General features: G+C 41.0%; 1 protein-coding gene across 3 annotated transcripts in view; it reads right to left on the bottom strand.

The window, feature by feature from the left end:
- Efcab2 (EF-hand calcium binding domain 2) overlaps positions 1 to 12,823 on the bottom strand; it is a 111,276-nt gene that overhangs the window by 67,372 nt on the left and 31,081 nt on the right. For all 3 annotated transcript variants that reach the window (XM_041635401.1, XM_041635400.1, XM_041635402.1), the window contains exon 2: positions 11,445 to 11,529. In XM_041635401.1, the coding sequence (XP_041491335.1) occupies positions 11,445 to 11,529 (85 nt within the window). The remainder of the gene's footprint in view (positions 1 to 11,444; positions 11,530 to 12,823) is intronic.

The raw sequence follows: 12,823 nt of genomic DNA, 5'->3' as shown, positions 1-12,823 counted from the left end.
CGGCAATAACATGGTTTTTACCCCCTCCTGCCCGGGCCACTCCACTAGCCTGCTTGTCACACTCTGCTTCCGCTGTCCCAACCACCCTTTCCACTGTTCTTACAAGCCATCGGGTCACCTCTTACTCAACACCCTCCACGGCGTCCACAGCATGGGGTACTCTGCACTGGGGGCCTATCAGCCTTCTCGACTCTATCTGTACTGCACTCTGAAACACATGCCCACTACTCCCTCCTCTGCCTTTCCAGAACATGCTAAGGCTGTGTCCCTTCAACGGGACCTTTGTGTTTGCTTCCCACTAACCCTAAATATAACTATTTCTAGTCTTCTCTTCCTTTCCCCTCTCTCTCTCTCTCTCTCTCTCTCTCTCGTGAATGTACACATGCATGAGTGGCCTCGGGAGCCTCTGTGAAAACAGCAAGTGCCCTTAGCCACTGAGCATCCCTCCAGCTCCTGCAGTATATGCTCTGATATCAAATAAAGCTGCACCGGCCTCCTTGCTCTTCTCTGTCAGTTGCCTTGGCTGTTCTAACTTACTTTTTCATATATCCATTAAAATTCTCTTATCAAGTTACAGAAAATTTTCATTCCCATTTGTGCCGAACTTATGTCAATTTAGGATGTTTTGACAGACATCTTTGTTTCAAATTTTCTATCCCTCAAACATGGTTTCCTTCCATGTGTTCTATTTTTATGTCACGTGAGTTTTCCTGTGGTATGGTTTATGTATTTCTCGTTTCAGTTCTCTCTAAACTATATTTTTGCTATTATATATAAATGGTCTTACCCTCCACTGTATCATCTACCTGAGCTCTCTTTATAGAATCATAAGGCTTCTGATGTCTATATATTATTTTCTTTTGAAATGTTTATTCATTTCCCCTTGTAATAGGTGTGGTGGCGAGTACAGTAACACCCATGCCACCGAGAGAAGGTGGAGGTCAGAAGTCAACTCTCAGGAGGCTGGGCTCCCCTGCCACTCGGTGGGAGCCAGGGATTTCTCTCAGGCTGTCAGGGTGCGCACAGTGCCTCTCCCTGCGAACCCTGTCACCAGCTTTCTGAGGATTACACTTGCTTCTTACTACTTCACAATGTTTTACTTTTCTTTGCAATAGTTTCTTTACTTACTCTCCTAGATTTCCTAGACATTCGGCCATACATCTGCACATAGTTTTTCTCCCTCCTACCATTTCACATCCAGTATCTCTATCAATGTTATCACTTGCCCAATTGTGTTGGCTCATGCCTTGTATTAATATCGATTTACAACAGCAAATGCAGATATCCTTATCTTGTTCCTAATTTTAACTGAAACACTGCACACACCTCCTCATGGAGTAAGAGCCTCAGTTTGGGGCTAAAGAAGCATTCCCTAATACCTACTTTATTGAGGCTTTAAACTTAGGACCATGTGCTAAGTTCTGGCAAGGCCTCTGAACTACCTACGGGGATGATCTGTGACTTTTCTTCTCAGGTATATTTACACAATGCACTATATTAATAAATGTCTAATATAGCAATACTTTTACATTCCTAGAAAAAAAACATAGTTCGCTACTAGATTTTGTTGCTACCACTTAAATTTTATTTTTCAAGATTGGGTTTCTCTGTACAGCCCTGGCTGTCCTCAAACTCAGAGAATCACCTGTCTCTGCCTCCCAAGTGCTGGAACAAAAGGGGTGTACCACCACTGCCTAGCTAGTTGATTTTTTTAAATACTTTTTTGAGGTTATAATATAATTACATAATTTCTTCTGTTTCCTCCCTCCAAACCCTCCATATGCCCCCTTGTTCTCTTCAGAAATATTCTGAAATATAAATTTCAGAAACAATTTGTCAGCTTGGGGGAAAGGGTGGTGGGGACTGGGGCTATAACTCAACAGTACAGTGTCTACCTACCATTCACAAGGTCCTTCATCAAATTCCTAGCCTAAGAAAGAGATGCAGGAGAAGTGGGAGGGAGGAATAGGGAGAGAGAGGGAAAATGAAGGTGAGGGGATGAAGAGGAAAAGAAAGATTTGCTAATTACTCTACCCATCTTGATATGTGTCCCGCATTCCACGACACTGACTCAACTACATGGCCTACTAGACCACAATCCCAAGTCCCCTTCTATCTCCGGGAAACCTGGAAGTTAGAGTGTGGCTACAGCTCAGAAGAGAAACATAGATCCCCACGTTCTACCAGAGTGCCCACTAGGACATTAATCGCTAGCACAACCATCAAAGCATGGGTAAGAAAACAGTGAGTACACCACAGAGTTCCAACTGCCGGTCTAGAGATGGGGTTGGAATTCCTATTAGGCTTAACTACCTCACTGGGTTAAGGGTTTCTTCCCGAACATATTTGCCATCTTTCGTGCTGTTTGATATGTCTCCCCAGCTACAGCTGCTTGAACCAGAGGTGGCTACTTAACCCCAAAGTCACATCTCTCCAACAGTCTTCAAGAGAGGCCTCTGAAGTCTAGCATAAGCTCTGCCCAAGAAGGGTGCCCTCTGCCAACTATTAAGTGATCAAAGCAGACCTTCCCTGTTCTTCCCCAGAAGTTTTGAAGTGGGACTTACAGAGCGGTACACCTAGGAAGGGAGCAGCAGAGAAGGCGGTGAGCCATACCCTAAGACTGCAGAAGCACTGAGAAAGTAGACACAGGGGAAGGACCTGGGAAAACGGTCACCAGCACATTAACTGAGCAGATCTGATGTGCAGCCACCACAGTGACACGAAATAGAGAGCCCCTGAAGCCTCTCAATGTCAACAAACACAAACCCAGAACCTGGACAGCTCAATCCACTGCAGTGGCTTTCTCTTTTTCTTTCTTCTGTGTGTGTTCATGTGTGTGTGTGTGTGTGTGTGTGTGTGTGTGTGTGTGTGAGAGAGAGAGAGAGAGAGAGAGAGAGAGAGAGAGAGAGAGAGAGAGAGAATAGGCTATCTTGTAAGTAAAAATAATTCATAAGATAACTTGGAGAAATATAAGAAATTGTTTGTTTGTTTGCTTTGACTTTTGACACAGGCTTTCTGCATGAAACAGTCCTGATTGTCCTGGAATTCACTCTAGATCAGACTGGCCTTGAATTCACAGAGATCCACCTGCCTCTGCCTCCCAAGGGCTGGGATTAAAGGTGTGCGCCACCACCATCCATCTCAGAATAAAATAAAATTTTAAAGTATTGGGTTTTTTTTATAGCAAAAAGCTAAATGGTACTTTCTACATTTGAAATCTCCTAAAATCTTTTCTGACCTTAAATGATGTCTTATATGACACCATTTGAGGCTCCATAATTTCTTCAATGGAAATTCATTTTTTTTTTGTTAATTCAATCATTTTTAACAGAGTCTTATGCAGTCAGGCTAGCCTAGAAGTTACATGCTGAAGATAGCATTGACTTCTTGTCCCTCCTGCCTTTAGCTTCCAAGTGCTATGATGACAGTTGTGAGCCACCATATCACGCTCAAGCAAATTCTTTTTATTTTTAAAAACCATATAGCCCACTACTCATCCTATGTCCCAGTGACAAAATAAGGTGCAGGTCTACCAAAGTTCACTTTGGGGACAAATGAGTTTTCCAGACTTACTTACAGAGCAATAGGTGAGGGGTGACAGGCAGGAGCACGGGTGACCTTAGAGCAGTCACACTGGAAGGTCTGCACCCAGCATGATGATGACTCCCACATGGCTGTGTAGATGGAGTCCCCCTACCCCCAACAACCCAGAGGCCCTAAGGTCATGTGCAATTAGGGCAGAACCACATACAACTGGTTGGAGGGGGTCTCATGACCTGCTCCCTCCTTCATACCTCTTCTATAAGAGTTGACATAGGTAACTGTGATACCAGCTGATATAACTGTACTAGGCAGTCTGTGGCAGAGGCACTGAAGCACAGGGCCAGGACAGAGGGTGTGACTAGAAGACAGGAAAGAGCAGCCTTTTCTCCCAGGGTGGGAGCCTATTCTCGCTTGGCTCCTAAATTCCTGAGCATCAGCTGTTCTGAAATTGGTTTAACAAAGTCTGTTTAAAATGTTGCAATATGATGCAATCTTAGAATACCTATCAAAACTGCAATCCTGTTTTCTACTGGACAGCAATAGTCTTTTGTTTAAGTGTGCAGAAATCATTATTTCAACTTGATAAGAAAAATTATTCAATCAATAAGGGTGCAATTCTGAAAGTCAATGGCAGAGCCTGAAACTAACTCTTTTGACATCTAGCATACTTTTATCCTATTAAATTAAAAAAGAACAGATTACAAAAAGTGAAATTTCTTGGTAAGATTATAGTTCCTTTCAAATTGAATTTGAAAACTAGCTATATAGAAAAAATACTGTCTTGACCTTTCAAGAATTCCTTAAAAAATATGTTTCTGAGCTAGGCAGTAGTGGCGGACACCTTTAATCCCAGCACTCAGGAGGCAGAGGTAGGCAGATCTTTGTGAGTTCCAGGCTAGCCTGGTCTACAGAGTGAGGGCAAGGTTTCACAGGGAAACTGTCGAAAGAGAGAGAGAGAGAAGAGAAGAAGACTATGTTTCTATTTTTCTATTATTTACTTTTAATAAATTAATTTGCTCTGGGTAATCAAAGTTATTCTATTGTGACATCTCTCCAGATTATGAAATAGCTCAATGGTAAATAAAGCACTTGCTTAACATGTGGAGGCCCTGGGCCTGGGCAGGAAAACAAACAATAACAAAAACCTAAAGTGATGACTTTTTTTGAGACAAGGTCTCACTATATAACACTTTCTGGCCTGAAATTTACCGTGCAGAGCAGGCTAGACTCAAACTCATAGACATCTGCATGTCTATGCCTCCAGAGTGCTGAGATTAAAGGCATTTGCCACCACACCAAGCCAGCAATGATTTTTTTTTTGTCTCCAAAAATTATTCATACTCAGAAGGTTGGAAATATAAATATTTTTAAATTTCTAAATGCCAGCAAATAAAATCAAAGGAAGAAGACAGGTGATATTAATCACACACCAAGATCTTTAATTTATAGACCCAGAAATAATTAAATAAGAAAAATAAGCAAAGGTCATAAACTGTGCTTGCAAATAAAAGGAGATATGAATAATTTTTAGAGCTAGAAAAGACGTTCATGGTCTGGCAAGATGAGTCAGTAGGTAACGATGATTCCCTCCAAGGCTGGAGACCTAAGCTGGATCCCTGGAACTCACACAGTGGAAGAAAAGAAGCGACTCCCAAAAGATGCCCTGCCATCCACATGAAACCCATGGCAAACAGCCCCCCACACAGAAATAAAAGCAAAAGGCAAAAAAGAAAGATGTTCATAATCCAGAAAATAAAAATTAACAGTTTGACAAACTTTCAGAAAGAGAAAAAACAGGCCATATCACATGGCAAGATGGGAAACCATCTTCTCAGGGTAACAATATGTACCAAAAATATCCATGCATTTTGATCTATTTCTAAGAATTTATCCTACATAAAAATTCTCACAGTTGCAAAATATCACACACACCAAGAGTTTTTCTATTGCTTGGATTATTAAAGCAAAATCCTATAAGCAATTTAAATTACCAATTAAAGGAAGTACTTCAGCATATTGAAATGAATATTGACACAATGAAGAGCCATAAACAATACAAAAGAATAATCATCAGGATATATTAATAAGTAGGACAGGATATATTAATTCCAGTAAAGTCAGGCAGATCTCTATGAATTTGAGGCCAGCCCAGTCTACTAAGTGAGCTCCTGCCTAGAAGGCCACAAAATGAGACAATGTCTCAAAAATAATTTTTTAATTAAAAAATAATAATAAAAGACATATTGATAGCTGATAAGCAAAACAGCTGGATACAAATTGTTTATATAATGCTTTATTCACTTGTGTTAAAAATGCATACACGTTGCCACGAAGTGGTGGCACACACTTTTAATTCCAGCACTTAGGAGACAGAGGCAGGCGGATCTCTATGAGTTCAAGGCCAGCCTGGTCTACAGAGTGAGTTCCAGGACAGCCAGGGCTACACAGAGAAACCCTGTCTTGAAAAACCGACCAAAAAAAAAAAAAATACACATCATGCGAACCACCGAACTACTTCACGTGACAGCAGGGAAAGAAGGCCAGCGACATAGCTCATCAAGTGAAGCTGCTTGCTACTAAAGCCTGACCAAGCTAGGTCCAACCCCATGGAGTCCAGCTAAGAGGCCAGATGAGCTGATGTTCATCTGCAATCCTATGGCCCCTACGCTGTTATGGGAATGGAGACAAGAGCATCACAGAAAGCTCGCAGGCCAGCTAGCATGGAGGATGCAGCACTGCGGGCACAGCAAGGGACCCCGCCTCCAAGGAATGAGGAGGAAGAGCCAACTCCCGAAAGCTGCCTCTGCCCTCCACATGCGCATGTGGTGTACATACACACCCGCACCTTCACACACACACACATACACTCTCTAGGGGAATCAGAGACACTTGTACACTCAGGAGCTAGAAGTAAAGAGACTCACTTATGAAACAGTCTCTGTACCTTTAGGATTTTTCTCCATGTACATATTTCATCTATTCAAATATTTAACTTTTAATCTTATTAATTTCTAAGCACACACTAAGAAACTACATATAAGTAATAATAAAAATATATTATGATCTGTTTTATATTAAGCAAAATCAAAATGCCTCTAGCTAATGATATTAAAAACCTGTCCAGTATTTTTCAAGGAGCTAGGTTTCAAAACCTAATTTAAAAATGGAAAGGAAAATAAAATGCTTTATAACTCAAAGCATAAAACAACACAGAGATAAATTAAATTTTCATTTAAGATATTATTACCTATACCACAATATTGCTTATACCATATTAAATAGAAGAAAAAGTTTATAAATTATTTACTTAAAGAATATAAAGTGGAACAACAGCAATAAGAGCTAATATTATTTGGAGTTAATTGCTTCTGGTTAATAATTTTCTAAGAGCTATAAAAATGTTCACCAGTGTGAGTGTGTGTGTGTGTCTGCATGTGTGCACGAGCCAGTCATGGGACAACTTTTGGAAGTTGGCTCTCTTTCCATTCTGTGAATCCCAGGAATCAAACACAGGTCATCAGGTAAGCACTTTTACCCACAGAGCCATCTCACTAGCCCTATTAATTCATTTAGAAATGAATCTATTGTACATTTATATAAATAAAATATTGTGGAAAATAATGTTACACATCATGTATCCTTTAAAATCCTCATGACAAAACTAAGAGTGAAATTATTTAATAATGGAGGCTGGAAAGATAGCTCAGTGGTTAAGAGCATTGGCTGCTCTTACAGAGGTCTTGGGTTCAGTTCCAAAGCACCCTCAAGGGGAACAGGCTCACAATTGCTTCTGACTTGCAGGGAACATGGCACCTTCTCCTAGTCTCTACAGGGACCTACACACATTTGTATATACATGGTGTATAACTATGTATAAACATACACACTAACAAAATAAATCTCTAAAAATATACCTAATACCTCGTCTGTTTTATTAATGCGAATAGTTTTAACTTCTCAGTCACATGTGATACACTGAAGATGTACAGGATGTCTCTTAACCACCTGGAGAATTTCCTGTCCTTCCAGTCCTGTGTGGCAAAAGTGAAAGGAGGGCCACAGAGAACATAAGTTCCTTAGCATCAAGAAATTGGGTTGGGACCCAGGAAGTGTGTTTATTCCCAGGTCTGAAGAAGCAGAGGAAAGATTTTATAATGTTTCATATAGCAGCAAGAAACCTGCTCACTTGGCACTCCCAATACCAGGCCTCTTTTCTATCTATTATAATAAAAATTCAAACAAAAATCTTTCCATTTATGCACAGCAGAGAGAAGGGAAAAGGAAAGAAGCCACCAATAAACTATTCAAGACAGCCTAGGTCTACACCAAGGGAAGCAATTCCACACCTCCCCGAGGCCAATGTCCTGCTCTCCTCTCACAGAACAGCTCTTCCTGCCCAATGCAGGCCACTGTATATTCCTTGGCACTCTTGCTACATACAAAAACATTCTTTTGAGTTTTGAGGGGCATTTAAAAAAAATTCTTATTTTGTTGCTCAGGATGGCTTTGAAATTGTGGTTATCCTCCTGCTTCAGCCTCCAAAGTGCTGTGATTATGTGCAAGATCCAATATATCTGACTCAAAGACAGTCCCTCTGCACCAATCAGTATACACAGAATACTGCCTCCAACCCTTCAATGTTTGAAGAGTAATAAACTCTTTATCAGATGTTAAAGCATTTCATAAATTGATAGCTCTTACTGGAGTGTTGAATTTATTGAAGACAACACAATAGATCAGAAGCCAGTTGAAACTGGATCCAATTGTACAAAAGGTAGCATGTTATACAGTAGGCCTAACAATTCAAACAGCAAATATAAACTGTTTAGTAAGTTAAAAATAAACATCTATTTAGACTTTCACTTTTAATCATAAGCCATAATAAATTCCAAACAGAGCAACTGCTTTTATAAATGGAGAGAGTTGACCCCGCTCACCATAGCATTCCCAGAGCCTCCCTTGGGGCTGGGGTACAGCCAACTTGGAAAACACTGCTGAACAAAAGAAAACTAACTCGACTTCCCACTCTGCTGCTCACTATTGTGCAACCGTGGGCAAGTGTTTTTGTGTCTCTGTCCTTCACATCCAGTTTATAAAGGGTGATTCATAGTTTTGGTGACACCAAAAACATGAGAACAAAGTTCCATTTAAATCAGTCTAAGGAGTCCGGCACAGCAGCATAAACTGTGGAAGTCCAGCACTTGGAGGCTGAGGCAAGAGGACTGCCACGAGTTTGAGGCCAGCCTACACTACAGAGTAAGACTCTGTCTCAAAGGAAAACAAAGCAAACAAACAAAAAATAGCAAAAGTAATCAAGATTAGAAAGCTGCAGTCATCCACGTTGCTACTCTTCAAATATTAATCCTTTAGTGCTAAGAACAATGCCAACTCTCTTAGTAGCCATCTATTTAATAAAATAGACTAAGTTATAAGCACATACACTATCCCCTGGGGCCTCAGCAAAATTGCTTTATTTAGGAATAGGGAAAAGTTGAAGCCCATAAACACATCTTTTTTCCTGAATTGGCCCTTTTACCAAAAAAGGCCTGGCTGGCATCCCCGCCCTATGAGATATGGGAAATTTCCCTTTCACTGCTACTGTCAAGAAACAAGCCCAGGAATCCGTGAAGGGCTGGGCTGGGAGGATGAGGGCAGGAGGCCATGCTCCCAGGCACAGTCCGACACTTAGAACTGGAAAAGCCCTGGGGTGACACTGAGCAAAGCATAGACTTGTCATTTGTCATTTGTCTCCACAACCGGAGGTGCTACCCCTCTCACACAAATAAAAACATTGCAACGAGGTGATGGACTCAAAGCTCCTAGATGTCAACGACAGGACAGCTAGACTGTGGACACCTTTTCTCCTTTCCTCTCTCTCTCATAAAGCTGGGGCAGGGCTGGAAATATGTAGCACAGCAGAAGAATGCTTGCCTGGCACGTACAAGGCCTTGTTGCCATCCCCAGAGATACCAAATGACACATCTAAAGCTCTATGTTCCCAACAGTACTTCTCCCCTGGCCCAGGAGGAGAGCCATTCAGGTTCAAGGAGAGGTTAGAGGACAAGAACTTGTCCATCATCTATCTAGTCCATCTAGTTGCAAGATACTGCTGCACGCTCCATGTTACCAGAAAACTCTGCAACCAGCACCATCCCTTCCTGCTGTTTTCCTGCAAGAACACACAGACTCAGCACTCTTTGAAGAGCTGTTCCCAAAAGTGAGATGTGACCAGAGCTTCTGGGATCTGCACCGTCCTGTCATGCTAACCTTAAGTTCCCATCACATTTCCACTGTAATAGCTGAACCAGACTCACAATGCCCATGATGGTTAACCTAGATTATCATCTTGACAGGACTTAGACTCAACTAAGAGACAAGCCTTTGAGCATGCCTGTGGGATAAGATTAGGTCAGCTTCTGGGCATGTCTATGAAGGATACTGGAGGTGGAATGATCTCCTTAACACTGGGCCTGGCTAGAATAGGAAGTGATGGGTGGCCCTGGTGTATAAGCAATTCCCTTGTGTACCACCTTAGATGGCTCCCCACTGCTTTGCTGGCCTTAGTACTAGAAGCTCTTAGACTGTGAACTCATCAGATAATCCTCACTTTGCCTGACCCCCTGGAAGAATGGATTCATTACTTTCCCTTGCTGTATGTGGTACAAATCCTACAATTTCTATTAGAATCCTGTGTGATTTCCTTCACTTTCACCCCCTAACATAGAGTCTCCCTACCTAGCCAAGGCTGGCTTCAAATTCATAATCCTCCTGACCTAGCTCCTAAACGCTTCAATTACAGGAATGGACCACCACACCTGTATTCTGCTCTATCTACCTATATTCATCATGTCTTTCAATTTTTCATGCTCTGTTTAGCCCATTTATTATTTTACATGAGGAGTATATCATTCTCTAAACATTCTTTGTAATGGTAGCTTGATAATACATATCTATGTACTTTTTATAATATTTTTTAAATTATATATATATACTATATATAATACAGTTCAGTGTGTATATATATACATACTATATTATTATATATAATATAGTACAGCAGTTTCTCAACCTGTGGGTTCCGACCCCTTTGGCGTCAAATGATCCTTCACAGGGGTGGCTGAAGCCTATCAAAAACACAGATATTTACATTATGACTCAAAACAGTACCAAAATTAAGGTTATGAAATAGCAACAAAAAGAATTTTATGGTTAGGGTCATCACAACTTGAGGAACTATATTAAAGTGTTGTGCGTAAACAAGGTTGAGAACCACTACTATTGTATGTGTAGAATGTATATGGGGGAGTCAGGAGAGGACATCAGCTGTTTTCTTCTATTGATTTCTTTTTTCCCTTGAGACAGAGTCTCTCCCTGATCCTGAAGCCTGCTGTTCAACTAGACTGACCACTGAACTCCTGGGATCTGCTTGTCTCTGCCCTCCAATGCTAGGGTATGTGTGGCCACTCCTAGCTTTTACATCAGCACTATGGATCCAAACTTCGGTTCTCATGCTTGCACAGACTGAGCCATCTCCCCATCCCATATTTGTATATTCTAAAATGCAAATTCCATTCGTTCACTAAACAGAGATTTACTGAGTACCAAACATGAGTCATCACTAAAGCTATATGAAGTTCATCTTTCTTAGCTCACAGTCTGTAGGTTGGATAGGCAATGATAATATAGTCCACCAACTAGGCTACAAAAAAATAGGAAACAATTTACCTTAAAGTGGTATTTAACAGAAACGCAGAGCACAAGAAAATAAATACTTTAATAGTACAATAAATGCAAAGTATAGTATAAAAAAAACAGAGGGGGAAGAGAAAACAGCCCCTCTCTATTTTTCTATGAATTGTGGCCATAATTTAGAATTATAAGAACAATAAATATTTCCAAACCTCACGTCTACTGTATTATTTGTTTCATGGTCAAACACTTCAAAGGCGTCTTTGATCTTCTTATGAAATTCTGCCACTATTGCCTCTGCAAAATAAAAAATAAACAAAATTTCCTTAATTATTAATTCAAAACAAAATCTCAGTACCCTAACTAGAATTGTTTTGTGGTTTTTCTTTGTTTTGTCTGACCATCCGTCTGTCTGTTTTTAGACAAGGTCTCACTGTCGCAATACGTGGACCAAGCTGTCTTTCAACTTCCTCAATGCTGAGACTTCAGGTATGTGCTATCATGCCTGGCTAAAGTAGAAAGCTAAATAAGGAAGAACCTGAAGAGCCATTCTTGGTCTCCTCTATAAATTATATGTCACATTAACTCACTCTGGAAATGCCAAAGAATAGCCCTGACAAAAGCAAGTTAAAGAAGGAAGAGGTTATTCTGGTGCACTGCCTCATGTTGAGTAAGTCATGGCACCAAACTTTTTTCTAGGGTTTAATAGTAAAATTACTTCAATTTTCATCTTGTGTGTGTATGTGTGTGGTGTGGTGTGTGTGTGCGTGTGCATGTGAGTATGTATGTACACATGCCCACACCAAATGAAGAGCTTATTGATTCAGATAGATTAGCTAGCCATACCCCAGAACCTGCCTGTCTCTACTCCCCCGCCCCACTTCTGAAGTTATAGATGTGCCCTGCTTCCCCTGGCTTTATGTGTTTGCTGGGGATTCAAATCCAGGTGCTCTTGTTTGTACCATCTCTTGTCAGTTCAGTAACTGAGCCATGTCCCTACTGAACAATCTCTGCAGGCCATAATTTTTTTCTTAGATACACAGAGTACATACTCCTAAAAGGCACCACCCAGATCTCAACAGGAGACCTTCCAGCCTACCCTCTATCTCACGTAGTTTGGGTGCCATCCTGGTTCAACACTCAAGTCAACAAACACCATCTGATGGAGGAGGGTCATCTGTCTATCTGTTGCTTTCATTGGTTAATTAATAAAGAAAACTGCTTGGCCTGATAGGTTAGAACATAGGTGGGGGGGGGGTAGACAGAACAGAATGCTGGGAAGAAGAGAAGTGAAGCAGACGCTATAGCTCTCCTCTCCAAGATGGATGCAGGTTAAGAATCTTCCTGGTAAACCACCACCTCGTGGTGTTACACAGATTAATAGAAATGGGTTAATCAAGATGTGAGAGTTAGCCAATAAGAGGCTAGAGCTAATGGGCCAAGCAGTGTTTAAAAGAATACAGTTTCTGTGTAATTATTTCTGGGCATAAACTAGCCAGGCAGCTGGGAGCCGGGCGGGATGAAAAGCAGGCCTGCCTGCAGCTCCTACTACAACCATCTACTTGTTAGGTCTGCTCATCACCTTTGTTCT

Source organism: Microtus oregoni, unplaced genomic scaffold (genome assembly GCF_018167655.1).
Source record: "Microtus oregoni isolate MIOR12 unplaced genomic scaffold, Mior012 000047F_ref0000412, whole genome shotgun sequence".
Lineage (NCBI taxonomy): Eukaryota > Metazoa > Chordata > Mammalia > Rodentia > Cricetidae > Microtus > Microtus oregoni.
The sequence above is the reverse complement of the archived record's forward strand: the minus strand, read 5'-3'. Positions and strand labels throughout refer to the sequence as shown.